The sequence below is a fragment of the Meles meles genome, chromosome 20 (assembly GCF_922984935.1).
Source record: "Meles meles chromosome 20, mMelMel3.1 paternal haplotype, whole genome shotgun sequence".
NCBI lineage: Eukaryota > Metazoa > Chordata > Mammalia > Carnivora > Mustelidae > Meles > Meles meles.
In genome coordinates, this window is record NC_060085.1 from 12795615 (window position 1) to 12823308 (window position 27694).

General features: G+C 53.5%; 1 protein-coding gene across 1 annotated transcript; it reads left to right on the forward strand.

Annotated features, from left to right (window-relative positions):
• Nucleotides 1-458: 458 nt before the first annotated feature.
• AP1M1 (adaptor related protein complex 1 subunit mu 1) lies at nucleotides 459-27694 on the forward strand. The gene is made up of 12 exons (XM_045991176.1): nucleotides 459-609; nucleotides 6103-6259; nucleotides 7643-7710; nucleotides 9313-9443; nucleotides 10127-10274; nucleotides 18925-19051; nucleotides 20101-20243; nucleotides 20556-20627; nucleotides 21041-21199; nucleotides 25935-26060; nucleotides 26607-26682; nucleotides 26799-27694. The coding sequence occupies exons 1-12, from the start codon at nucleotides 568-570 to the stop codon at nucleotides 26819-26821; spliced, it is 1272 nt and encodes a 423-aa protein (XP_045847132.1). The 5' UTR covers nucleotides 459-567; the 3' UTR covers nucleotides 26822-27694.

The following is a 27694-nucleotide window of genomic DNA, read 5'->3' on the forward strand; positions in this document are numbered from 1 at the left end:
ATGTTGACACTGACAGGTAACAAGCGGTGACTTGTTGGTAAGGCTGGATTGCCATTCAGAGAGTTTGGCCTCTTTCCAAGTAACCACCGCCTTCCCTTTCCCTATAAAGCATATCATAGTAACTCTATTTATTCCTAGACTCCCCCACCACACTGTGGGGTTCATGGGACTGGGCGCAAGGTGGGTTCTGCCACCGGTATGTCACCTCACTTGGCCCACGGCGGGGCGGGGTTTCCAGCTTCCCTGGCCTCGCCCCGCCTGGCATTTGGCGAGTGCCCGCTTCAGTCGGCCACGCCCGGTCCCGCCCCTCCGGGCCTTACTTCCGGGATGTTTGAGGCAGGAGCGGGAAATAAGGTCACATCGGGTGTACTGCGCCTGCGCATACTCCGCCTCGCGCCTGCGCCTTTCTGGCAGCCCCTCCCCGACCGGACATAACGGTCCGCGCGCGGCTCCCCGGACCGGAAGTGGAGGCGAACTGTCGCGGGGCGCGCCCGGCCTTGCTCAACGCCCGGCAGTCCCCGCCGTCGCCGCCGCCCTCGGCAGCTGCCGAGGCTTCCCGCAGCCGTCATGTCCGCCAGCGCCGTCTACGTGCTGGACCTAAAGGGCAAGGTACACACTGCTCGCCACCCTCCCCGTTGCCAGGCAACCGGTGGGGCCTCACCCCCTGGAGGGGACCCACCCTGTTGCTAGGTAACCCGCCAATGGGACCCACCCTAGTCTTGGGCGAGGAGGGTGGTCGCCCTCACCTGAAGTCCCCACCCTGTTGCTAGGTAACCTGGCGGGGGCTTCCATTCGGGAGCCCCGCCCTGTTGCTAGGTAACACACCTGCATGGCCCCCCCTCCCAAGGTGGGTCGGGTGCTCAAGCCTCCGTGGGGGTATGGGGGAACCCGAGGCAGCCAGGAGGGCGGGCCACAGTCAGCTTCGAAGCCAGGACTGGCGCTCAGGGGCCGTGCGACCCTTGGCCAGTGGTGGTGAGGCGTGTCGGGGACAGTGTGCCCTCGGGCCAGTCCCGCCCTCCTTATCCGGTGATTGCTCTTGGCCAGTCCCTGCGTGAATTTCTTAATGTTCTGCGTGACACAGAGTTAAAGGATTAAGTGAAGTGGATGGTGGGAGGGCCATTTTGCAGAGGGAGAAACTGAGGCACAGAGAGGCACCACCTGCCCAAGGTCACACCAGTCACAGAATGGCAGGTCTAGGAGTCAGCTGGTATTTAGGGAACACTCCTTAGGGGTGCTTAGCCTGGGGCTGCCTTTGGTAAGCAAAATCGGAATCCTGGAGCTCACAGTCTGGTGGGAGAAAGAGATACTAATCTCAGAATCAATGTCAGTTGCCATCATGAAGCAGTGACGATGTAATAGGAGACTGTGCCCTGGCTGGGGGTCAGGGAGGGCTTCCGGGAGGGAGTGACAAATCTGGCTGAGACCTAAAGGAAAAGTTGCACATGACTAGGACCCAGGTGCCATTCTCAGGGGACTCCAGGAAAACTTCTTCAAGGAGGGATCTCAGAGCCTTTCCAGGGGGGCTGCTGCCTTCCCCCAAGTCTGTCCTGACTAGGCAAGTGAGAGTATTGGCCTCTTGCATCTGGACATAAGAGGAACACTACCAACAATGCTAAACCAGTCCTGCGTGGATCACTGGAAGAGAGGTGGGCATTGGGCCCAGGGGGGCAAGTAGGAGTCAGCTCCAAAGCAGGGGGAGTGAAGAGGTGCGGTGGTTATCCCTTCCTGCCCCCATCCCAGAGTACCACGCTCTAGCACTTTCCGAGAGTCCCTCGAGTGGGTCGCCTGCCCTGGGTGCCACCCAAAGTCAACAACTAGTGAGGCCCGGTGCTGGACTCCTTTCCCTAGCCCTCAGGCAAGGGAAGACAAAAGGGCACACCGCGGCCAAGTGGGTGCAGTGTTCCTAGTGTTCTTGTCACACGCATTCTTCCTTCCACGGGAGTCACTGTGTCCGGGGTTCCCAAAAGCTGCCTTATCTCAGATCTCTCATTCCTTCTGCAAACATTTCATGAGCACCTAGCATGCACCAAGCCCAGTGCGGACTGTCTCATCGTGACTGTGCAGTTAGGGCTGAGTTCAAAACCCACCTCTGCTGCTCAGCTGGGTGACCTCAGGCAAATACCTTCTCTTCTCTGAGCCTTGTTTTCCTCACTGCTTACACAGGCTGGTTATGGTGTTACTGTGCAAACTCTCTGAGCAGACGTTTGAGATGGGCTTGCACCACCCATGGCCCACCGTCCTTATTAATGCCGTTTGGGGCCTCAAGATCTAGCAGGGGAGACACACGGAAGCAGATGGATCCAAATGGTCAGATCTAGGTAGCTTGCGAGGGCGTGGACACAGTCCCAGGTAATATAGATGCCAACCTCAGTTTTGGCTGCAGAAGGAGAGGCAGTTACAAAAGGCTTCCTGGAGGAGGGAGGTGCCGGAGCTGGGGCCAGGTGACAGTCAGGTGGGCATGGAAGCATCATGGTTGGCCTGAGGGGTCAGGGGCAGCCTGCTGGGGCTGGTGAGCCAGAAGACCTGGGTAATGCTGGAGCCTGGAGGTTGGCACCACCAGGGCCACGGGTGGTTGAGGATGTCCAGATGGGAATGAGAAACAGAAGGGACCAGTGGGATCCCGAGAAACAGGAGCCTCCAGAGGAGATTGTAGACTGGGAGGAGCATGACCAGACCTGCCTTTCGGAACGCTCCCAGGGCAATCATGGACTTGCCTCCTGTCCTCAGCAATCATCATGCTGTTTATTACTCCATTCCCCATGGACCTCAGGTTTTAAAAGGACCTTTTGTGCAGACTATATTTAATAAAAAGTAAGGTAATGGCCCATTAAGAAATTCATGACCACACGTCTATCTGCCAGCCAGAACCTCTGATCACCAGGGAAACCAGCATGGGCACAGTTAGCTGCTAGAAAGCCTTCATGGACTTCTCCTTGCCCTTACTTTCTGGTTTCACTGCAGCTTCTGACACCACTACTCCTTGGTGGGCTCCCTTTGGTCTCCGAGTTGTTCTCCCCTCTTATTTTGCCCATTTCTGTCTCCATGTACTGGCCTCTCCCCTTGGATGTTGATTCCTCCTGCTCAGGCCTAGGAGTCCCACCCACACTTTGGGCAGGCTTTGATTCACATCCCTATACCAGGGACTCAAGTTTGTGCCTCATTCCAGAGTACTTATCTGGAGATCTGTCGTCCTCTGGGACACCTTGGAGGTCCTACAGCCACCACAGACCTGGCATTTCCCAAAGTGAGCTGGCTGCCACCCCAGACCGGCTCTGTCCCCATCTCAGTGAGTGATACCACCATCCACGGGACTGCCCTCATTGGAGACCTGGGCATTATCCCAGCCTCCTTTCTCTCCTTACCCCATGTTCACCCCACAGACATTCACTGAGCACCCACCAGGATCAGGCTGTGTTGTGGGTGCTGGGACACAGTTGTGAACAAGTTAGAAGTGGTCATCATTCTCAGGGAGTGTTAGACTCTGGTAGAAGGGACAGACCATAAAAGAGGATAGAAATTATAGTGCAGCGGTGTTGTGGGCAGTGAAGGACAAGTGGCGCTGGGCTAGGGAGGGACAGGGTCTGCTCTCTCTGACTTCTTGGAGGTGCCGCCTGACCTGAGGCTTGAGAAGTTAGAAGAGGCTGGGGCATTCTGGGCAGAGGGAGCTGCAGGTGCTGAGGCCTTGAGGCAGGAACAGTTGTGGAGGGCTCAGAGAGTGGCTGGGGGACCAGGATGGCTGGAATGGAGTGACCTGAGGGTGGGGGAGTGAGGGGCGAGATGGACTGAGAGGCATCGGCGGAGCCATGAAGAACCGGTTTGCCATGGAGTTCAACGTGCAGTTTGCTTTCAGGATGGGGGAGACTGGGGTAGACAGCAGTTTCAGCAGGGGGAATCCCAGTCTGAGTTCTGCTTAAGAAGACCCCTCTTTTTTTGTGGGGAAGGAATTGTGGGGGTCAAGAGCAGCCATAGGGATATAGTTTTGTCTCAATGTTGCCTGCCTCCCTTCAATCTGTCTTGTCTCCTGCCTTTGGCCTCTCATCTGGGACCTGCAGCCCAAGTTCTGAGGTTCTCCTCACTCCATCTACCCAGCACTCACAGGTCCCACCATGGGCTGCACCCCCAGCTCTACCCCGTGGCTTCAGCTATCTTGGTCCCCCTGCCTCTATTCCCCCCATCCCTTCTGGCCTCAGTTTGAAGGTCACACCCTCAGGAAGCTCTCAGTTCCTCCTAAGCAAGTGTCCCAGTGCAGGGACTCTGTTTTGGTCACCTCCGTGTCCCCAGGTCCGGCCCGGTGTACGGCAGAGGGGCACACAGTGCCTGCTGGGGGGGTGAGTGGGCCTCTCTCCAGCCCTGGTGAAGAAGGTGAGCAAGAGAAGTTGCTCCCTGCTCTTTCCTCTGACCATTCTGGGGACTTGGGGCTCCCTGCCAGCAGCAGTCCCCAAAACTGTATACCTGGGGAAGAAGGTGGGCCTTGGGAAGCCAGGAAAGCCATGTTCAGGGAGCAGAAGAGGCAATGCAGGGGGTGAGAACTGGTTAGAATCCAGACTCACCTCTCCTGGCTGTGTGACCGCGGACAGGCCATGTGACCACGGGCAGACTGTGCATCTATCTAAAAGTAACAGTCCCGCCTTGTCTGTTCCCGGCAAGAATTAGCCCCGCCCTGGCCCATGTGCCCTGGCCCACTGGATGCTGGCTCCTTAAGGCCTTCTGGACCTCGCAGGAAGAGGACACAGACCAGGAAAGGGAAACTAGGAAAGAGGTTCTCGTTTTTGACTCTCTCTCTCTGATTCTCTCTCTGTCCTGGCTTGAAACAACAAAGACAATGTATTTTGTGGAACTAGAGGTTCTGAGGCCGGCGCTGCCAGTGTGGTCAGCTCTGCAGGGTCCCTCTTGCCTTGGTGCCAAGTCCTGCTGCCGCTGTCCTCCCGGGCTCGTGGCAGCAGCCCGGCACACACGGGCAACCGGGGGCCCAGGGCTGACTCAGGCACGGCCGCCCAGAGCACCCATCTCCAGAGAGAGCATTGTGCAGCCTGGCAGAGCTCGGCCTCCTCTTTATCCCTTCCGGGAGGGGTCGCTTTCATGTTCCAAACCGCGTTTATGTGATGAGTTCAGTCATTGTGTAAACCCGGGAAGCCGCATGCACACACTCCATCACCCCCGAGGCTTCCTCACTCCCCTTGTGTCGAGCCCATCCCTGGGCTGCCATGGGTGTGTTTTCTGTCACCTTTTGTGAGGGCTTTATGTAAGCGCAGTCCCCTGGGCCGGGATATGCTGCCCGTTGTCTGGTCGCTCTCCTGGCCCAGTGGTCCTAGGAGTCCGTCGTGCTGCCACTCATGGCAGTAGTCGTTCCTTGTCGTGGCTGAGGAGGCTTCCGCGCTGTGGATGGACAGAGTTCTTATTTCCATTCGCCCGTTGGAGGACGCTGGCTCTCCTTCCAGCCTGATCTGTTTACAGTAAAACTGCAGCGAATACGGGTCTTGGTGTGTATGTATGATTTCGCTTCTCTTGGGTAAATATCTAAGAGAGGAATGGCTGGATCTTACACTAGGTCTCCCTGTGTGAGAGCCTGCCAGACTTTCCCCATGTGCTTGTCCCATGTTAAGTCTCCGGGAGCAGCAGATGAGGGTTCTGGGTGCTGCGTGTCCTCACCCAGAGGCTGTGAAAGAGCAAGAAAGAAGCAGCAGCGCTAGGAGGTGCTTCTCGGGCCACAGGGGGATTCTGGTGGACACGGACATCCAGCGGTGTCCCCTGAATGGGCAGGCACCCCGACACAGGCAGAAGAGTGGGGTGTGTTAGCATAGGCAAGGCCCTGGGAAGGTCTGCATCGAGAGAGCTGACAGGATGTTGTTTTAACCTGGCACCCTGCAGTTGGCTCAGTCCCAGCCCCTTGTCCCCTATTCCCTTCCCCTGCAGAGCAGCCGGCTGCCCCTGTGGCATTCACTTTGGGAAATGCTCTCCTTGAGGAATTCCCTGGGGGACAGAGATCAGCATGGCCTGGAGTCTCTGATGGACAGGGCTGTGACTAGCTAGCCACCTTCCCACTCCAGGCACCTGGCTTGTAGGCTCACGGTGAAAGCAGTGTTCCTTCCCGCCCCTGCCCAGGTGCTCATCTGCCGGAATTACCGCGGCGACGTGGACATGTCGGAGGTGGAGCACTTCATGCCTATCCTGATGGAGAAGGAGGAGGAGGGGATGCTGTCGCCCATCCTGGCCCACGGGGGTGTCCGCTTCATGTGGATCAAGCACAACAATCTGTATCGTATCCCTTTGCGGGGCAGCTCCCCGGGGCTTGCTGTGCGCACACACACAGGCACGCATGGGCAGCCGAGAGCTCCCTGAGGTCCCGCTCCTGCAGCCTTTGTTGCTCCTTCCCCTCCCGCTCCAGAGGGCCTGGGGGGTGGCTTCAGAGTACCACAGGCAGCCTGTAGCCCAGGGGTTGGCAGTCTGTGAAGCTGCCCTGGGTCCGGGCGGTGGCTGCCCAGGTGTGGAGGTGGTGTTGGTGTGAGCGCAGCAGGAGCCATCTGACCAGTCCCCAGTTGGACCCGGGGAGGAGACGGCAGCCGCTCACCTCTCTGGGTGCTGCTGCCCTCCCCTTCCTGCTCCCTGGTTCCACTGTCGGTGACAGTTTCCAGCAGGGCCCGGCCTTGAGGGCCTGCTGTCCCTCCTTAGAAAGCAGCAGAAGGGCATGTGATCCCAGGCTGGAGGACAGAGGCCAGCACTCCTTTGACTGGCCCACCATCGGTTTCCCGGGTCCCTGCTCTGCGCAGGAAGTGAGGTGGACATGGGCCCCGGCATTCCTTCTGCCTGGAGCTCTGGGCTCAGCCCCAGGGGCCGGGCGGCACGGGTGTGTCATGAACGGGTACGTCCAGGGCACAGCACATGGGCCTGCAGTGGAGGAACCAGCCTTCCCAGGTGGCTCGAGGCCCTTCAGGGAAAGGAACGGGAAGTGTGTAGCACACGCTGCCCCCGTGAGGCAGGGCCCCTCCCCTGTGCTGGAGGAAGAGTCTGTGCCGCACATGTTACACACATCACCTCGATGAATCCACTGTCAGGCCCCCATCAAACAAGTAGGAAAATGGAGAGGCCATTACAAAGGTTTGCTTTAGGAGCCAAGGCTTGCAGGAAGGGCTTGAGCCAGTGCTGCCCCTGGCTGCCTCTGCTGGAGCCTGGCTGGGGAGCCCTGGGCCTCAGGGGGATCGCCTAAGCCACTGGCTTTGGAGAAGGACCAGTTGTAGTCCTGCTTTTCTGCTCCCTACCCCGGGACGTTCACCCCATCCAAGGTGCACCCCCACCACCATCCTGAGCTTTGGCTCTCGGCTCAGGTAGCAGCTCCTCACGGCAGCCCCTCTCCACCAACCCAGTGGCTGGGGTGGGCTCCCTGTGCCCCTTGCTGCTTCTCTGTCATGGAGGACTCCCTTGGGGACCTGGGTCTGGGCGATGTTGGGTGACTGCTATGTCTCAGGCCTGGCTCAGGCCATAAGCTCAGTAACTCACTGAAGGCCAAGTGAATGTCTGGGGTTGGGTTGAGGGAGGTTCTAAACCCCGCATGGCTGTGGGGTCCCCCTCAGACCTGTGGTGAACCGGGGTCTGCAAGGTACCAACCCAGGCCTCTGAACACTCCTTAACTGGGGCCGCCATGCAGTGGTCGCCACGTCGAAGAAGAACGCATGCGTGTCGCTGGTGTTCTCCTTCCTTTATAAGGTGGTTCAGGTGAGTCGAACCACAGTCACCCTGGCTCTGCCCACACCCCCTGAGGGCTGTAGCACCCTAGGGAGTTGCAGGGCTAGAACCCCGGGAAATGGGAAGGGGGAGCTCTAGCTCCCCACGTGTGGGATTTTATGGCCTTCGTTGTCCATCTGACATGGTGAGGAGGGGAAAGTGAACAAGAGGCAGAGCTCGGGGCAGATCATTGCGCCCTGAATCCAGGATTGGCTGGGGAAGAGTGGCAGGTGCCCAGCTGAGAGTCAGAGCTTAGCAAGGTAGGCTAGCCAGGAGGAGGGCAGAACCAGATTCTGCTCAGAGATGGGGAGGCAGTGAGAGCAGCACATGCAAAGGCCCCGGGGCAGGAGTGCATGTGGGATGGTATAGTCAGGGAGCATCGGGCTGGCCAGTGTGCTCAGGACAGTGTGAGGCTGAGGTCAGCAAGGTTGGTGGAGCTGGACTGGGGTTAGGGACGCAGAGGGGCTGGGGGGAATTTGGATTTCATTCTAAGTGTGATGAGAGATGGTGGGGAACTTGAAACGGGAGATTGACAAGACCTGACTGGAGTTGAGAGCATCTGGCAGGCTGCTAAATGGAGGAGGAACTAGAAGGCGGCAGGAGGCCAATGAGGAAGTTGCTGCAAGCTTCCATAGGGTAAATGGAGGGCCTGACTGGAGCAGGGGCCGGGGGGGTTGAAGAAAGTGGAGAACCAGACCCAGGAGGCCTGGGTGGGCCCAGGAGAGCTATGGTCGCCCAGGTGGTGCCATGTGCAGCTAGCTCAGGAGCCACAAGTGCTGAACACTGGGGAATGGGCTGGTCTGGGCGATGAGAACACAGGGGCAGGAGAGTGTGTGTCCCCCTGGGGAGCCTGAGTCCGGGCTGAGGAGTAGGTGCTCGTCCCAGAGCAGTGGCGCCGTTGCAGGAGTGACTTCCGAGTAGAGAAGGACCCAGAGTAGAGTAGAGTAGGACCCAGCGGCTGGCCCCAGGATGCAGAGGGAGATCAGCGGACCAGAGTAGGGGAAGGAGGAAGTTTCTTCTCCCTGCAGCATTTGGCATTTCCTTTTTGCCTTGGTGACTTTCCTTCAGGGTTAGTGCTAATGAAACTTTTCTCCCTTCCGTTCTTTGATCCTCTTAATTTCCTGTTGAACTGGGGGAGATGTGTCACAGCTCAGGGGAGTTGGAAGAGTCCAGAAGAACACCTTGTTCTGTCCCCCGTGGCTGTTGCCCCTCACCTGAGTCACTTGTGACACGCTCAGGGTGACAGTTAACAGTGGGGATTAAAGAGAAGCTCTAATGGGACCCTAGACCCAGTGGGGGCCATCGGGATGGAGAAGAGAGGGAACCCACAGGGATGGAGATGCAGAGCTCTGCCAGGCCCCCGAGGATGCCTGCACCGCAGCCTGCTCCTTGCCTCTCCGGCAGCCAGTGCTGTCCTCCTGCCCAGTCTCTGAGCCGAGGCCTCATCTGTGGCCTGTCGCCCAGCCTCGCACATAGGCAGATGCAGTGAGTGGGCAAGAGGGCTGTGGGCTCTGGGGCCTGAAGGCCAAGTGGCTTCCTGCAGGTGCTTCCCCTTGCTTGGCCCCGTGTCACCCATCTGCCGCCCCACTGCAGGTGTTCTCTGAGTACTTCAAGGAGCTGGAGGAGGAGAGTATCCGTGATAACTTTGTCATCATCTACGAGCTGCTGGATGAGCTCATGGACTTTGGCTACCCCCAGACCACCGACAGCAAGATCCTGCAGGAGTGAGTGGGTGGGGTGGGGGACCCGAGCCTGGCGACATCACAGTGTTGATGTCATCAGGTGCGGAGACAGGAGGAAATGAAAGCACCTTCCCGTTGTGAGCCGCCACCCCGTCTGCGTCTCTGGCCGAACCTGGGCGTTTGCGGGCTCCCGGGTGGGCGTAGATTCATGTCGCTCGTGCTAGGTGGTGCACTACGTGCCTTGTCGTTAGGGAATCACCTCCCTCTCTTTTCATTGTCATACATGAGGCCAAGAGAAAAACGCATTCTTCTTGGCAGCCCTGCCCTTTACACCAGGGCGGGCAGATCAAGTCCCTCCTGGGCACCAGGCCCTATGGCAAAAGCTTTACCTTCACGCCTTTGCGTGAGGGGCGTGGCTCCCCATTTTACATGGTGCAGGGGACACTCGGGGAAGCCACATGACTGGCTGGCATCCCGCGCCCATCAGTCCCCAGGTGGGATTGGGGTCACCAGCTCCCCCCCCTGCCAGGGGTCAGTCCCCTCCGCCCGCCGAGCAGGAGAGCAGGTGGTGCCCATTCCTTGTTTTCCTCTCAACTGCTGTCTCCTTGCCACCCCCCGCCCCCAAATTGTACGCTCTACACTCAGTGTAATGAGTTTGTTGGGGCTTCTTGACTGTTTTCCAAATGCCGGTGCCTCAGCTCCTGACCTTGGGTGTGGTCCCACAGATACATCACTCAGGAAGGCCACAAGCTGGAAACGGGGGCCCCGAGGCCCCCAGCCACCGTCACCAACGCAGTGTCCTGGCGGTCCGAAGGCATCAAGTACCGGAAGAACGAGGTGTTCTTGGACGTCATCGAATCTGTCAACCTCTTGGTAGGTTCCCTTTCCTTTCTTTGCTGCTTTTAGAGAAATTTAGTCTTCTCCGTGATTGAAGAAGAAGCAGCTAGACTTTTAAAACCAGCCAGGCCCTGAGAGACATTTACTTTCTGTGTGATGCTGACCAGGCCTTTCAGGTTAGGCCCCGCGGGGCCCCTGGGGCGCCTGTGCTCTCGGCTAGCTCTTGTTCCTATTCAGAGTCTCTGCGGGCACACTGCGCTGTTGCTGTTTAAAGCAGGGCGGAAAGTGAGAAGGCAAAGGCCTCCGCATTCAGACAGACCACCTCACTGAAGACTCGCTGTCATCCCACCCCCCCTACACATCCGCAAACGCGCGGTCTCTCCGTAAAGCTGAGAGCAGCAAGGTGTGGTTCTCCCACAGCTTCTTTCCTTGTTGTTTGGCTGTTTTGTGCAGGTTTGCTTTTTCCTTTGATTTTATTTTTTAAATTATCACTAAGTAAAATTGACCTTCTTGTCTGTTAAATTTAGCACATGTGCAGATTTTTGTAGCCCACTGCCATAATCAGGATACACATCCCGTCTAAAGCCTCCCTCCTGCAGCCCATTGGTAGTCCCCGCCTTCTGCCCCCCCCTCCGCCCAGCGGCCACCGCTGTGGTCCCCCTCACTGTCCGGGAGCCCCCACCCTCCATCGTTTCTCTTCCCTAGTCAACCGTGGTCTGGAATCCGAGGGTGCTCCTCCGGACTATTGTCAGAAGGTTGGTAGCAGCCACACGCTGCATCACCAGGCCCGTGGTCTAGTACAATCACATGTTGAGAGAGAGAGAGAAACCACATTCACATACCTTTTCTTATAGTATATTGTTCTGATTGTCCATTTTTATTATTAGTTCATTGTTCATCTCTCACTGTGCCTCGATAAATTAAACTTCACTAGAGAAATATATGTATAGGAATAAACATAGTACATAGAAGTTTCGTTATTGTCTGTGGCTTCAGGCATCCATGGGGTCTTGGAACGTATCTCCTGCAGATAAAGGGGGGACTACTCCAATGTTGTTTTGGGATTATCCTATAAACAGAATCATACAGTATGTGACCTTCTGAGTCTGGCTTCCACTTCGCATAATGCCTTTGAGATTCCAAGTTAACCGTGTTTATCAAAAGTTTGTTTCTTCTTATATTTACTTTACATTTATTTTATATCCTGAACCACACCTTGTGGGTCCATTCACCGATTGAAGGGCTGTTGGGTTGTTCCTAATGTTGGGGAGTTGTGAATAGAGATGCTGTAAACGTTTCACATACAGGTTTGCGTGTGGACAGAAGTTTTCATTTCTCTAGGGCAAATTCCCAGGAGGGAGATTGCTGGGTCCTATGGTAAGTGCGTGTTAACTTTGTAAGAAACTGCCAAACCGTCTTCCAAAGTGGCTGCAGCATCTTCGCCTTTCCACCAGCAGTGGAGGAGAGTTCTGGCTGCCCCACACCCTTGATCGGTGTTTCGATTTTCGCCATCCTCATCGGTGTGTCGTGTTAGCTCGTCATGGCTTTAATTTGTAATTTGTAATTCCCCTGATGGCTAACTATAACCACCTCTTCGCGGACTTCTTTGTCATCCATATATCATCTTTGGAGAAGTGTCTTTTCATGTCTTTTGAGTATTTTTAAACTGGGTTGTTGTTTTCCTGATTGTTGGATTTTGAAAGTTCTTCGTGAATTCTGGATACACGTCTTTCATCAGATGTGATTTGCAGATATTTTCTCCCGGTCTGTCACTTGTCTTTTCATGCTTTCAGTGCAGTGTCTTTCACAGGACAAAAGTTTTTAATTTTGACAAAGTACACTTACTGATTTTTTGGTCTGTGTGTTTTTGGTGCCATGTCTGAGAACTCATTGCCAAACCCAAGGTCATATAGGTTTCTTCTTAAATTTCTTCAGAAAGTTTTATAGTTTTACATTTATGATCAGTTTTGAGTTAAGTTTTATATAAGGTAGGAGATTTATATGTATTTTTAAAAAATCTGGAACAGTGTTTTGCAGTTGTTCCAGTATCATTTTTTTTTTCCAAGCTGACCCTTTCTCCACTGAATTGCTTTTATATTTTTGTCAGAAAGCAGCTGGCCATATTCATGCGAGTCTATTTCTGGACTCTCTTCTGTTCCATTGATCTGTATATCTGTTCATTCGCCCATACCTCACTGTCTTGATAACTGTAACTTTATTAAGTCTGAAAATCAGACTATGTGGTCCTGTCAGCATTCTTCTTTTTCAGAATCTTTTTAGCTATTTAGTTCCTCTGTATAAAATTTTAGAATTGGCTTGTCTATATCTACAAAAAAATCCTGCTGGGATTTTGATTGGTATTTTATTAAATAACTCTATTAATCAGTGTGGGAGAAAACTGATATCTTTAGTATATTAAGTCTCAAAAGCCACAAATGCTATATATCTGTTTCTCTGGTTAGGTCAGCTTTGATTTCTTTCATCAATGTTTGGTAGTTTTTTACCATGTGTATGTTTTGTTAGAGTTATACCTAACTATTTCATTTTTTTGAAGGTATCATAAATTGTGTATTTTTTATTTTATTTAGTGGAATTCATCTGTGAAACTCTGAGCCTAGAGATATCTTTTTCAGAATTTTTGTTTTAAGAGAGGATGGTCAGAAGGAGAGAATCTTAAGCAGGCCCCACACCCAGTGGAGGCTGATATGGGGCTCGATCTCATCACCTTGAGATCATGACTTAGGCCAAAATCAAGAATTGAACACTTAACCAACTGAGCCACCCAGGCATCCCTTTTTCAGGATAATTTTAGCCACAAATTTTAATCCTGTAATGGTTATAGGATTATTCAGATTTTCTCTTCATCTTGGGTGAGTTTTGGTAGTGTGTTATTTTTAAGAAGCTGTTCCATTTCCTCGAAGTCATTGAGTTTATATGCATAGTGTTGTTTATGGTATTCCCTTATTGTCTCTTTAATGTCTGCGGGGTCTATGCTGTTGTCCCCTCTTTCATTCCGGATATTGGCCATTTATGTCATTTTTTTTTTCTTTGTCAGTTTTGTGAGAGTTTCATCTATTTTATCGATCTTTACCAACAAGTGGCTTTTGATTTTCTTTTTGATTTTCTCTGTTGTTTTCCTGTTTTCAATTTCATTGATTTCTGCTATTAGCACCAGTATTTTCTTCTCTGTGATTTGAGTTTATTTTGCTCACTTTTTCTAGTTTCTTTAGCTGGAAACTGAAGATACTGATTTGAAACCTTTCCTCTTTGCTATAAATAAATATAAATATAAATAATGCTGTTAATATATAAGTACTGTGTTAGCTCCATCCCATAATTAGTTTGCTGTATTATCATTTTTGTTCAGGATATGTTCAAATTTCCCTTGAGACTTCCTTTTTGACCCATAGATTATTTAACAAAAGTGTGTTGTTTAATTTTTAAATGTTCACAAATTTTTCTGTCACTGATTTTTAATTTAATTGCATTATCATCTAAGAATCTACTTTTAATAATGTCAGTTCTTTAAATTTTGTTAAACTTTACTTTAATGACCCAGAATTTAATCTATCTTGGTGAATGTTCTATGCACTTGAAGAAAATGTATATTTTGCTTTTGTTGGGTGTTCTGTCAATGCCAATTAAATCCTTTTGGTGATGTTGTTCAATTCTTCTAGCTTTTTTTGCTAATTTTCTGTCTACTAGTTCTAACTATCATTGACAGTGTTAAAATCTCCAGCTGTTAATTGTAAATTAATGCGTTTGCTTAGCAGATTTTGACACTGTGCCGATAAGCACAAGCACATTTAGGATTCTTATGTTTCCTTGGTGAACTAACCCTTTCTTTTATCATTATATGATGTCCCTCTTTATCCCTGGTAATTTTTTTACTCTGAACTCTGTTTTGCTATTAATATTGTTATTCCAGATTCTTCCAATCAGTGTTTACACATTATGTGTCTTTCTATCCTTTTACTTCTTTTTCTAATCCTTTTATTTTATTTTTAAGGATCTTATTTTTTAGTAATCTCTACCCCCAGTTTGGGGCTCAAACTCACAACCCTGAGATCAAGAGTCACACACTCTACTGACTAAGCCAGGCAGGCACCCTGTCCTTTTACTTTTAACTTACATGTATCATATATCTTGTAGACAGCATATAACTGGGTCATTTTTTAAAGGTTTTTATGTAGATTCAACACTTCCATATATTACCCAGTGCTCAAACTGGGTCATTTTTTAAAATCTATTCTAGGAGTTTGTCTTTTAATTGATATGTTTAGAGCATTTATACTTATAGTAACTATTAATTTGTTAGATTAAAATCTACCATTGTATTACTTGTTTTCTTTTTGTTCCCTCTATTTTTTATTCCTTTGGTATTTTTTTCTCCTCTATCCTTCTATGGTCTGGGTATTTTTAGTTTTCCATTTCATTTCTTCATCATGGTCATTACTATATTTCTGTATAGTTTTTTCCTAGTTGTTGCTATAAAATGCATACTTATCTTTTCATCATCTACTTAGAATCAATATTTTCTCATTTCAGTTGGAATCCAGAAACTTTCCTACCCCTTGATGCTAGAGTTGTTCCATATATCCACCTAGATACATTGGAAACCACATCAGACAGTGTTATGATTTTTTTTAATGATTTTATGTATTTTTTTTTGAGAGGACATGTGAACATGAATGAGGAAGTGAGGGAGAGCGTGAGAAGCGGGGAGGAGCAGAGGGAGGACAGGCAAACTCCCCACTGAGTAGGGAGCCCGGAATCCTGACTTGAGCCAAAGGCAGATGCTCAACCGACTGAGCCACCCAGGCATCCCACACAGTGTTAAGATTTTTGCTTTCAATTCTCAAACACTGACAGCAGTCCAGAGTGGAAGAATAACAGTCTTCCACATAACCCAGACATTTGCCACTTCTGTTGCTTTCCCTTCATTCCCTGACTTTCCAGTTTTCCTTCTGGGATCCTGTCCCTTCCACCTAAATGGTAGAACTGCTTTTAGCAGTTCCTTCAGAACAGGTCCACTTGGTTTTTCCCTCATCTGAGAATGTCTTCCTTTCACCTTCATTCTGAAGGATGTTTTGACTGGTTATCAGATTCTGGGTTGACAGTTCTCCTTTGGCACCTTGAAAATGTCCTGCCATTCCTTAGGGCCACATGCTTCCTGGTGAGAAATCCACAGTCACTCAAATCCTTACCCCTGTAGGACATTGCATTTCTCAGGATGCCTTCCAAATTTTGTGTTTGTCTTTCATTTTTAGCAGCTGGATCATGATGTGTCTGGGTATGGATATCTTTGGGTTTCTATTGTTTGGGATTTGTTTGGCTTCTCAAATCTGTAGGCTTATGTCTTCTACAGAAATTGCGATGTTTTCAGCCAGTGTTTCCTCAAATAGGTGTGCATCACTTCATTCTTTTTCCTTTCCTTTTGAACTCCAGGGACATGAATGTTAGACCTTTTGTCAGTGACCCAAGGGTTCCTGAGGTTCTGTTCATTTTATCCCAACTTTTTTTTTCTTTTGGTTGTTTAGATTGGATGATTCCTTTGGATCTGTCTTCAAATTCACTGACCCTTTCCTGTTTTGTCCCCATTCTGCTATTGAGCCCATCTAACAAGTTTTGTATTTCAGTCATTGTATTTATTAGCTCTAAAAATTCCATTTGATCCTTCTTCCTGTAGTCTGTTTCCCTGCTGAGACTTTCTATTTTAACATTTGTTACCAGGGTGTTTGTGATTTTTACCTAGCTGTTTAAAGTCTTTGTCAGATAATCCTAGCATTTGCATCAGGGTTGGGACCTGCTGACTGTATTTTTCCATCTGAGCTAAAGTTTTCATGGTTGTTTGTACGCCAAATATGTTTAGATTTGATCCTGGACTTTTTGAATATTCTAAGATTCTAGGTATTGTTTAGATTATACCAGAAGCATCAATATTTGTGTTTTAGCTGATAGTTGACCTGGTTAGGTTCAGGCCACAAGTTGCAACCCCCAGTCAGTGGGCTTTGAGTATCAGTTCAGTTTTCAAAGCGTTCTTGCCGTTCGCTCTTTGAGCTTATCCAGAGTATGCACCACCTGGTGGCCAGTCTGGGACTGTGCAATTTGTATCTCAAAGTCTTTGGCATACTAATGAGCATCATAGCCACCCATGCCTAGTTCTAGAGAGCTCCGTGGAGACATAAACAAGTTGCATGGGTTTGTTTTCCTGGACTCCTCATTCTTGGCTCTCTTTCTGGTACTTTCCAGTTGCCTTGGGCATCCCTTTTTGGTTCTTGACCAACTGGGGACTCTTGATCCCCATTCTGTCATGCTTGTCTGCAGTGAGCTCCCATCCTGGGTTTGCCCCACCCTCTGGGAACAGCAGCTATGTGGCCTGGGGCCTGGGTGTGAGAGAACAGACAAAAGGGAGGAATTAGGGGATTTCTGTACTTGCTCTAAGAGGCAGGAGTTCCTCTTCTGGCCCTAAAGCCAGAGCTAGAGGATTCTGCAAGCTCTGTATGCACCCCAGTGCTTACTTCCACTTCCAGGTTTCCTCTCCACTTCCGCACGAAGGGGAGGTGGGGAGGGCGCTGTCCTACACCATTTCTTCCCAGATGCCCCTGCTGCACCTTCCCGTCTTCCGTGCTTGCCGGTAAACCCTGCCTAGGTTCGTCTTTGCAGTCAGTGGCAGGGAAGGGGGCTGAGAGCAGACCCCATGTCGCCTTCAGCCTGCTCCTTCTTCCCTTCAGAGATTACCATGACTGGGCCAATCCCATCGTGCGGCTCACTTGGTTGTGCCCATTTCCAGGTGCTGCAGACAGTGCAGAAATAGGCAAACTTACTTATCCCCAGACATGTGTTTGGGGCATCTCCCATCCCTGGGTGGGATTCCTGAAGGGTGAGTTCCCCGTTGTGGAATTGTCGAGAGTACTTCCCCAACAAATTCTCCCAGTGGACTTAACGTAAACATATTTGCCTTCTTACTGTTAAAGTCGTGGAGCAAGACAGTGGCCTCAGTAACTACAGGCCTCTCCTGTCTCAGGACCTTTGTCTGAATTGTTTATTGAGCCCAGAACATGGTCTCTCTGGCTCTAGAGTGTCCTGTGCTAGAAGAGCAAGTCCCAAGGAGCGGCTTCTAAATAGCTCTATGTGAAAGCACTAGGAGTTCACGGGGTGTCCAGCACAGTGCACCCCAGCATGTGGCTGTGCCCGAAGGAGCCCTGTTCTTCCATACACAGAGCAGCATGAGGGAGGTGTGGATACCCCGATGTGTCAGACACCAGACTCCAGGGTCTGATGGCAGAGCCGGCAGCCGAGTCAACATGGGCCTCCAGATTCTGGGGATCTGGACGCAGTGGGGTCCTTCAGCAGCTCAGCAGCCATCTCTGCTTTGCCCACCCGGCCTGGTTGCTGCCCACAGAGCTGAGATTAGCCTCGTGGACTGCACCCTTCCTGAGCCTGCCTTCCCTGATCACGTGCTTGGTTACAGGGGGCTGAGGAGTCCCTACTCCCCAAGGAGAAGATGGCCCTCCCAATCTAGGGACAGTCACCTCTGGGAGCCCAGAGGGCCTCCTGAGTAAGGCCAGTCAGTGCCAGAGCCTGGCTGGCCAGCGAGGGCCCCCATTAGCACGTGCTCTCTGAGGACCTTCTTCCCCCAGGCGCTGTCCTCATGCTGGCCCAGCAGTGAGCAGCCCGACACAGCCCGTCACCTGAGGAGGGGCAGAGGTGGGCAGGCAGCCAGAGCTGGCGAGAGGCAGGGGAGGAAGAGGTGGCTGCTGTGTGCTGTGGGGACAGGGAGGTACCTGCCCACTGGGGTCAGTGGGGGACAGTGTGGCCAGAGTGGAGTGAGCTGCGGGATTGGGGGTGATGGAGCCAGACCGTGCGGGCCTTCCGGACTGTTGTGTGCCTTTTCTGGGCTTGTCATCTACTTGGTGCCTCAGGTCTGTGCCTCCCTCAGAGGTAGAGGGCTCACCTGTGTGCATGCGGGGCTCTCCAGACACTCCAGTTAAAGGCTGGACGGGTTCTCCACCTCCTCTGCCAAGAGAGACAGCCCTGCACCACGGGAGTGTGGCTGGCCCCTCTGGGCCCCTGCGTTCCCAGCCCTGGCTCTCGCCTTTTCGTGTGGACGTGCTGATATGGGGTGGCAGTCCCAGCTGTGGCCCCAGCACGTCTGCCAGCCACCATGTGGCCTCTGCTCTGTGCCTCAGTGTCCTTGTGTGTGAGAGGTGTTGCAGCAGCCTGGCTCTCAGGACAGTCTCAGGGCTTGCCTGCTGGCCTGCCGTGACTGTCTCATTGCGCTCAGTTCCTTCCTGGTGTGCACGTGAGGTAGAGGGTCGCCCTAGTCAGAGCGCTGTCCTGCAGCTGTTGAGGCACGCAGAGCCCCACCCAGCGCGGAGAAGGGGCTCAGTCAGTTACCATACCTGTGTAAATGCACTGTTACTTTGGATCGGTGGTACCAGACTTCAGGGCCCCCCCGGGGACAGGGAGGGGACAGGGTCCTGGAAACCCCATCTTTAGGAAGTAGTAGAAGTAGAAGAAAAGCAAGTATGGCCTGCTCCAAAAGAGGCCTGCCCGCGTGGCCTGAGGCCCTGGCACAGAGGCTGGATGAGAGGCAGGTGAGGCTTGCCCAGCTCAGGGGATGGCGAGAAGGGGCAGGTGGTGAGTGGGGACGTCCCGTCACACCCGCCTTGCCACCCCCCAGGTCAGTGCCAACGGCAACGTGCTGCGCAGTGAGATCGTGGGCTCCATCAAGATGCGGGTCTTCCTGTCCGGCATGCCCGAGCTGCGCCTGGGCCTCAACGACAAGGTCCTCTTCGACAACACGGGCCGTGAGTACCCTGCCAACTCCACTGTGTCCCTGTGGCTGGAGCGGGCCTCCTGCTGAGCTCAGAGCAGAGCCAAGGGGATAATCAGCCGTGTGAGGGAATACGCGGATCTCAAGCACTTGCTTCAGACACATTTTCACGTTGTGTACGAGACAGCTGTGAAAACTAACAAATCAACACCTGGACATAGAAAGTACGGAAGAGTAAAGATCCTAAAGTCAAGTCCCCTCACCGCCCCATGGGCCAGAGGACACGGGCCAGTGCCTTAGATGTTAAGTTCCGGGAGGGTCGCACTCGCCCTATACCATCTTGGAGGGAGCAGCGGGCTCCAGGTTAGGCCTTATTCTCTCCCCTCCCTGCGGAGCTCCTGCCCCTGCATGGGGCATGGGGTCTGGGCTGCTGGAAGGCCACACACAGTGGCTCTAGCTCTCCCATCTGGCCTGGATGAGGTGGGAGACCCCAGGGGCCTGGCTTCCTGAGGCTCTGTGTTCGCAAACTGGACCGCCAGCCGCAGGAGCTCTGGCCGCGCTGTCAGACCTACCTCCACAGCAGCAGAACTGAGGGTCTCTCCGGTATTGGGCCATCAGGACGGCTCCTGTCTCTGGCTGGCCCAGCCTGCACAGCTCCTCTGGGGGGGTAGAAAACCAAGACAGGAACCGAGAACCCAAGGGATGATGATGGGGCCAGGGCACTCTGCGAGCCCTGAGCCGTCATTGTGCATCACCAGCCTGGTCTACTAGTTGTTCAGCAAATGTTCCTGAGTGGCAGCCCTGGCTAGACCCTGGCCTAGCTGCTGGGGACTCAGACTGAACCAGGCCACCCAGCCCTGCCCTTAGCATATGCCCAGCATCAGGATGCGATGAGGCTTCTGAGGGCCTAAGGAGGGACAGTGGAGGTTGTCTGGGAACCCAGGCCCCTTGGCCGTCATGACCCACAGATTTGAGAGGCAGCTCTGCTCTGCCAGGGGTGAGCCCCAAACAATGGGAGTGTTGCTGACAGAGAGACCCAGAGGGCCTAGGATCTGTCCCGCCCTCACCCTTGCCCGCCCCCAGGTGGCAAAAGCAAGTCCGTGGAGCTGGAGGACGTGAAATTCCACCAGTGTGTGCGACTCTCACGCTTTGAGAACGACCGCACCATCTCCTTCATCCCTCCAGATGGCGAGTTTGAGCTCATGTCCTACCGCCTCAACACGCATGTGAGTGTGCCCACGGGCCGCCGCCCAGACTCCACAGAGCCCATGTCCCACAGCCTGGGGCGCTGCACTTTCTGAGGGGCCAGACCCCATTCTAAGCAGCCCCAATGATGTGTTCTGCATTTTCACAGAGACCCCTTGGTCTCTATATCCATCGCGGTCTGGCTGTGGACTCCTTCGATAGCCCTGTGTGTTGGCAGGCTGGGCTCATACCCGGGCAGATGGGCCCTTGCCCTGGGCCTCAGTTTTCCCCTCTGTGAGATGGGCCTGTGTAAAATGACCGTGTGTGAGTGCCACCTTCACTCTCCTCCACAGGTCAAGCCCTTGATATGGATCGAGTCCGTGATTGAGAAGCATTCCCACAGCCGCATCGAGTACATGATCAAGGTGTGCATGCAGCCCACACACAGCGTTAGCCTGGGGGCGCGGGCAGGAAGAGAGGGGGCTGGTGGATGACCCCGCCTGTTCAGGGCCTTTGGCACAGGGTCCTAAGCAGGGCAGGGGCCCCATGGGGCTCTGTGCTCCCCATCCTGGGAGATAAGGCCTGCGGCTGATGCTCGTGCTGCCTCATTGTGAGCCAGAGGGAAGGATGGGGAGCCCTGAAGGTCAAAGGGACTGGAGGGCAGGAGAATCTCAGGTGGTTGAGAGGGTGTGAGCTGTGCCTAGAAGTCTGGGGGTCAGCTTGGTGGGGCCCACAGGCCAGGCCAAGGGGTGTAGGGCCCTGGTGGGAGCAGGCTGGGTGGGGGCTGGGCTCTCACCTTTGCCTTCCACAACGTTGGCCACACCGGCCTCATCTCCAGGCCAAGAGCCAGTTCAAGCGGCGGTCGACAGCCAACAACGTGGAGATCCACATCCCTGTTCCCAACGATGCCGACTCCCCCAAGTTCAAGACGACAGTGGGGAGTGTCAAGTGGGTCCCTGAGAACAGCGAGATCGTGTGGTCCATCAAGTCCTTCCCGGTGAGTGCCCTTTCCAGTGGGATACCCCTTGACTTCCAGGCACACCCCACCTGCTCCCTGTCCCCACCACAGTGCGGCAGCCTCGAAACAGGGCATGGGGCTGTGATCCCCAGCTGGGGATTCTGGGAGGCCAGTGGACGGAGAGCCGAGGGGCTGACTGAGCAAAGAAAGGAAGAGGAAGTTGGAGCTGGGAGAGGCAGCTTGTGTGTGAATGGCCTGTCTTCCGCATCGGGGCAGCACCCCCACCCCCCTTGCCCTCTCTCTGACACTGGTTCCGAACTCAACTTCCCTCGAGGGGACAAGACTGCCTTGCGGCCCGAGCAGCGTGGGTTTCGGGAATCCAGCACCAGCTCCAGGAATGTAGAACACTTCAGGCTGGCCCAGCTGCCTGCCTTGTGTTCAGGATGTTCAGCACTGGAGTCCGGGTGTGCAGGCAGTGGTGCCCAGAGGGCCTGGAAGGTGGAAGTGTGCGCCCGTGCCGGTTATGGCCCGCTGCCATTTTCTTACAAACAGGATGGAGCGCCTTTTCTTATGTCCGAGGGCCATTTGCATTTCGTTCTCTGGAAACTGTAGCAGCCACCTCTTGCTCATTTTTCTGTCAGGTTTGGTCATTTCCTTCGTTTGCGAGAGCTCTTTCTATATAAGCAAAATGAGCACTTTTTCTTTGATGTAAGTTGCAAATGGTTTTCCCCAGTTTAATGTTTCTCTTGGCTTTGTTTCTGGTAGTTTTCGCTGTGTGACCTTTTTTGATTCAATTAATTCTTTGTTTCATTATTATTTAACGCCAGATTTCTTGATCTTTTCCTTTTATAACATCTGAATTATAAGTCATGCTTTGAAAAGCTTTGCTATTCCCAGATGTAAAGGAATTCGTCCATATTTACTTCAAGAACCTGTATGGTGGCATTTTTCACCTTAGATTTCAGGTGCTTTCAGAGCTGGGTCTGGTAAATGGGGGGAGGTGCAGGTCCTGTTTTATCTTTTTCCAAATAGTTATCCAGTTTTTGAATATCGTTTACTAAAAGGTCCATCTTCTCCCCAGTGGTTCGAAATGCCATGTTTATTAAATATCAGATTTTCGCACAGCGAAAGATGTCTTTCTGAATGTCCTGATGTCTCTCTGTCCATGCAGCAAGGCCATATTTTAACCCAGGGCTTTATTCTGTGTTTTAACATCTGATAAGGCCAGGCCCACCCCGCCGGAACTTACTCCCATCCCTCCATAAACACATCGCTTGTTTGTTTCCTGGTGATTCTTGCTTGCTCACTTGTTCGTGTTCCTTATAAGTCTTAGAGTCAGTTTGTTGGCACTAAATTTAGAGTCAAGTCGGAAGCGCGAACACCTTTATGAGGCTCTGTGCCGCTGTCACCTCAGTGCTTTGGGATTGTCCTCACGTTCACCTTATGTACCTCACATAGCGTCTCTCTTGTTTTAAAAAGTGCTTTCATCGAAGTACAGCGTGCAGAATAGTAGACAGATGAAATGTGGACAGCTCAATGAATTTCCTCAGCGGGGACACATCCGCGTGTCCGGAACCAGATGAAAGCCGCAGAACGCCCCCCATCCATCAGGAGCCCCCAAGGCTCCTGCCAGTTTGCACATTTCTCATTAAGATGAGCTTTAAATCAGCATCCTGGTGAGTGGGGTCTGGTCTTCCGCTGTGCCCTCCGGTGGGTAGCCGCTATTTGCGTGGTAATTTCTGCCCTGGTTCCTTACCGGATGTCTGCTTTGGGGTAGTTTTTCTTTCAGTTCCCGGGGGTTTTCAGATATCCTCTCGTATCATTTCAGCCAGATACAGTTTTCCCTTCTCCTCTGCTCTTCTCGGGCGTTTGATGGCTCTGGCGCCTCCTTGCTTTGGCTGCTGTCTCTGGAACCTGTAAGTCGCGATGGACAGTGGCCGCCTGGTCTTGCCCCAGCCTGGAGATGCCAGTCTGATATGCCTTCCAAGTCCGACGCTGCACTGGGCTTTGGATTCGATCCAGCCCCACTTTACTGCGGTTTTGACACAAATGGGTGACAGACTTATCCAGGTGCCCCTTCAGTGTCTCTCAGTTCGGGTCTGTCAGTGGGTGGAGCTGGACTGTCCCTGCGTTCTGGCAAACTGCGCCTGATCTTTCCTTTTCCGTGCACCATTGCATTCTATCAGTAACATTGTATGCGACGTTTTCACTTTGATGACCTGTTTCACTTTGATGAGGCTGTTTTTTTGGTGTACTGTCTGCCAGGTGTTTGTGTTATGCCTGCTTTGTAAGTACTCTGTGTCCCATCTCCGTGCTGCGGAACAGTTAAGTGGCCAGGACATCGTCTGGTCTTGAGAAGGTTGATAGAATTTGGCCGTGTGACCTTCCAGATCTCGACTACTTTCTTCATCTCTTCTGTAGAAATCGGGTCATTCAGAGTTTCCATTTCTGTCGGAGACTGGGTAAATTATATTTCCCTTCAAAATGATCCATCCTAAGCAGATTTTCGCCGTTGTCTGCGAAGTTGGAGAAAGTGGTCTTTTTTCCCTCCCGTTCACCTGTAACAGTTACTTCTTCCTTATTCTTTCTTCTTGTGTGTCTTTGCGCCTTCTGGTTCCCTGGATAAGGCTGCCTAGCAGCTTATCCTTTTGTTTTTATTTTCCAGGTTTGCTTTTTAATTTTATTGTAATATTTTTCTGTCTTTTATAAGTCTTTGATTTGAATTTCTTCATCCTTTCTTTGTTCTAATTTTTCAGATTAGATATTTTCATTTGATGATTTTCTTTTAAAATTTATATTAATACAAGTATTTAAGCCATAGATGTTCCTCTGAGCCCTGCCTTACCTGTGTAACCCATAGTTTCTGACATGTAATATTTGACTTGCTCTTCTAGAAATTCTGTAACTGGGTAGAGTTGATTATTGTTGTTGTTTTTAAAGATGTATTTATTAATTTTAGAGCAAGCGTGCATGAGCATGGGGGGAGGGGCAAAGGGCGAGAGGATCTCAAGCAGACTGTCTGCTGGGTGCGGAGCCCAGTGCGGGACCCCAAGATCGTGACCTGAGCTAAAATCACGAGGCAGACGCTCAACCACCTGAGCCACCCAAGCGCCCTGTGGTTCTTTCCTAAGTCCCTAGGGGGCGGGCCTTCTGACTTTCATCTGTCCTCACTGCGGGCGCTGGAGCCAGAGAGTGTTGTTCGGACTGTTTCTACGTCTGGGATTCCTCGGCGTGTTTGTCGCGTGCTGACGGAAGGTCTGAGTTTGTAAATGCCGCAGGTGCACTTGAGAGGAGGACGAGGCTTCTGTTACCCGGGTAGGGAGCCCACGAGGTCTGCCCGCTTGGCACTGTCTTCCTCTGGTGCCCTCTGCCTGTTGTCTAGCATCTGCTTAACAGGTTGCAGCCGTGTTAGCTCGTGCCCGTGGATACTTGGGACTATGATCCCTTCCCTGTGGACACAGGACTGTAGCCTCCAGGACCGTGGCCTGGCCTCCCTTCTTGCCCTGAATTCTCCCCGGTGACAGCAGCCCCCGCTCTGTTTCACCTGGTCCTCCTGCTGGGGGATCTTTTGTCTGCCGTTCCAGCACAGAGCTGTGTTTTGGGCTGTGAGCCAGCCTGGAGGTCTGCCTCGTTCGTGGGAGAATCAGACCCATGGACATGGACATGACGGACCCAGGGGAGGGGAGCCCACTTCCACCGCCCCGCCGGGAGGGCCTGCCCCCTGCAGGTGCTTTTGCTTGCATTTTCCCTTTTGTCTTCGTAAGGCCCAGATTTGGGGTCTGGTTATTGTCTCATACACAGACTAGTGGAGCTGATTTTATTCCTTTGCCACCTGCTTTGTCTGCTGCTAGGACGCCATTATTCTTCCCTCACTGTCCCAGAGTCTTTACTCAGCACATGGGCCTGACTCGGGCGGAGTCCCCACTCTCGTGCCCCTCGGGGGTGGTGAGCAGAGACTGGTACCGTCCCAAGGCAGGGAGCCTGAGCGCCGCCCTGGGGAACGAGGGCGCAGCCCTGCTCTACCCGAGAAGTGCGAGGACAGCCCCCGGCTCGGGGTGGAGGCAGCTGGTCGGCAGCCACTCCTTCCAGGAGCCTGGGGATGAAGGCCTACACGGTCCTTGGTGTGGCCAGAGCTGGGCTCTCTTTGCTCCCCACTGCTGTAGGCAAGGCACACCAGGCCCCTGGACTGGAAGCATGATGCCTTCCTCCTATGCAGAACTGGGCTTCCGGTTCTTCCTGGCTCTGCCTCAGGCCCCATCTCCAGAGCCACTGCTCAGCCTCCGGGGCCAGAGCTGCCCCCATCCTAGCCCTCTGGGAGCAGGTCTCTTCTGTCACCTCCCTCTGTTCACCGTCCCTCACTTGGACCTTTCCCCTCTTGCTTACACATGCTGCCCGGACGTTGGACATATGGGGGTGTTCACTTGGACTCCGGCCTGGGCCAGGGGGCCCGTGTCCTACAGAGGCACCTGCACTGTCTCGGTGCTCTGTGCCCCCTCTTCCTTCCCGAGACCTGTCAGGCTAGGCTTCCTTACAACGACTATTCTGCCCTCCCTGAGAGTTTGTGAAACTCTCTGCATGCTTGGAATTCACTGATTTCCCCTGGCACGGCTGGCTGGACAGTCCGTGAGGCCTGCGTGAGTGTAAGTGCGCTGGAGGAGCTGAGACTCTGGGTGACCACAGCCACGCAGGAAGGGGCTCACCGGCCAGGCCAGCAACCTGGAACTCTCTGGGGGCAGCTGTCCACCTGACCGTCTCTGCTCGTCTGCTCCTGCAGGGGGGCAAGGAGTACCTGATGCGGGCCCACTTCGGGCTGCCCAGTGTGGAGGCGGAGGACAAGGAGGGCAAGCCCCCGATCGGCGTCAAGTTTGAGATCCCCTACTTCACTACCTCCGGCATCCAGGTGCGTACGGCCGGGGTCGCCAGGGCCCTGGTGCAGATGTGGCCAGGCCTGGCGGTCCGTCCCGGCTCAGAGAGCTGCAGATGACCGCTTCAGCGAGGATGCCGGACAGCCTGTCCCAGGCGGTGCGGCCCTGCTTCTGCCTCTCTCCACACCTGTCTACTCGGACCTGACCCCGCGCTTCAGCCCCAAGCTCAGAGATTCGTTTGACCCCCAGAACTCGAGTCCAAGCCTCTAGTGGCCACACACTTGCCACCACGGGGCCTGTTTCCCTAGGCACCTCCATGGCAAGTCTGTGAGGGGCGGGGAACTGGGGAGTCTGCTGGAGTGCTGGGCCTGAGGGTGCACCTCCGGCTCTCTCCCACCCTTCCACGGCGACTCCTCCCTCCCTTGGCATCAGCAAGTGACAGGCCCCGCCCCACCCATCTCCTCCTCTACCTGTGCTGTCCTGGTCCTTGTCAAGCCTCCCCTCCCTGGCCTTGGTGGGGGGGGTTGGGGGCTAGGACAAGGAGGGGACAGTGCATACACGCCCTGCTGCCTGTGCCCTAGGTGCGCTACCTGAAGATCATCGAGAAGAGCGGCTACCAGGCCCTGCCGTGGGTCCGCTACATCACTCAGAACGGAGGTGCGCATGGCTGAGAGGGCGGTGGGTGTGCAGCAGCCCCTGGGTCTGGGGGCGGGGACTCCCCCCCCAACCGCAGGTACAGAGCAGAAAACCAACGCCTCCCTCCCTGATTGTAGATTACCAGCTTCGCACCCAGTGAGGGGCCCTGCAGCCAGCGCCTCCCGGCCCCGGCGCTGGGGCTCCTGGCGGAAGCACCAGGAGGAAGCACCTGCCAAGCCTGCTGGATGGGGGGGGGGGGCACCCCTGGCCACTGGCCACCCTCCCGGCTCCTCCCGGGGACCCCTCCTCTTCCAGGCACACCTGCTCTGCCGTTGCCACTCTCGTCTCTGGGTTCTTTCTCCCGGAAGAGGCTCATCTTCGAGAAGTCTTGTCTCTCTGCCCCCTGAGTCAGTTTGAGGGGAAGGAAATGAAATCTTTCCCTCTAGAGATCAAATACAGCCTACAGCCTTCTGTGCTGTTGAGCCCATAGGCACCAAAAAGATGGGGAGACGCTCACCCAGCCATTGGCTGCACGCGGCCTCTGGCCAGGCCGACTGGGCCGCTGTTCGGTTGCTGTTCTGTTGAATGTTACAGGTTCATGAGTGTTCCTGGTTTCTGTCCCATCTGTTCATTGTTGTTTACGTGCACCCCACTGTCCGTGCCTCCCACCCTTTGTCCTGAAGCTCTCGGGCAGCACTTAGTGAGGGCACAGTGCCCTCCTCCGCAGCGAGGCCCACGTGACACTGGGTTCCCTCCCATGCCTGGCCTGACCCCGGCCCGCGCCTCTGGGGCAGAGGCTCCTCCTCGGGGACTCCCGGCCTCTCCCCACCCCCACTGAGGCCTCGCGGAGATGCCCTCCCAGAGTCCACCGCACCGTGCGACGCTGTCACTCAGCCACATCAGTGTTTGTCCCACCAAGGAGGTGGTGGCCTCAGAGGGCTGGGGGCACAGGTCACCCCCAACTGTGCTGGGTCACCCCACCACCACCCTGTCTATGTTCATGTCACGATTACATTAAATTCCATTACTTAAA

Coding starts and splice junctions, on each gene's coding strand:
- AP1M1 (XM_045991176.1), top strand. CDS start 568: ATGTCCGCCAGCGCCGTCTACGTGCTGGACCTAAAGGGCAAG. Junction 9,444..10,126: donor GACAGCAAGATCCTGCAGGA/GTGAGTGGGTGG, acceptor GTGGTCCCACAG/ATACATCACTCAGGAAGGCC. Junction 21,200..25,934: donor GGTCCATCAAGTCCTTCCCG/GTGAGTGCCCTT, acceptor CTGCTCCTGCAG/GGGGGCAAGGAGTACCTGAT.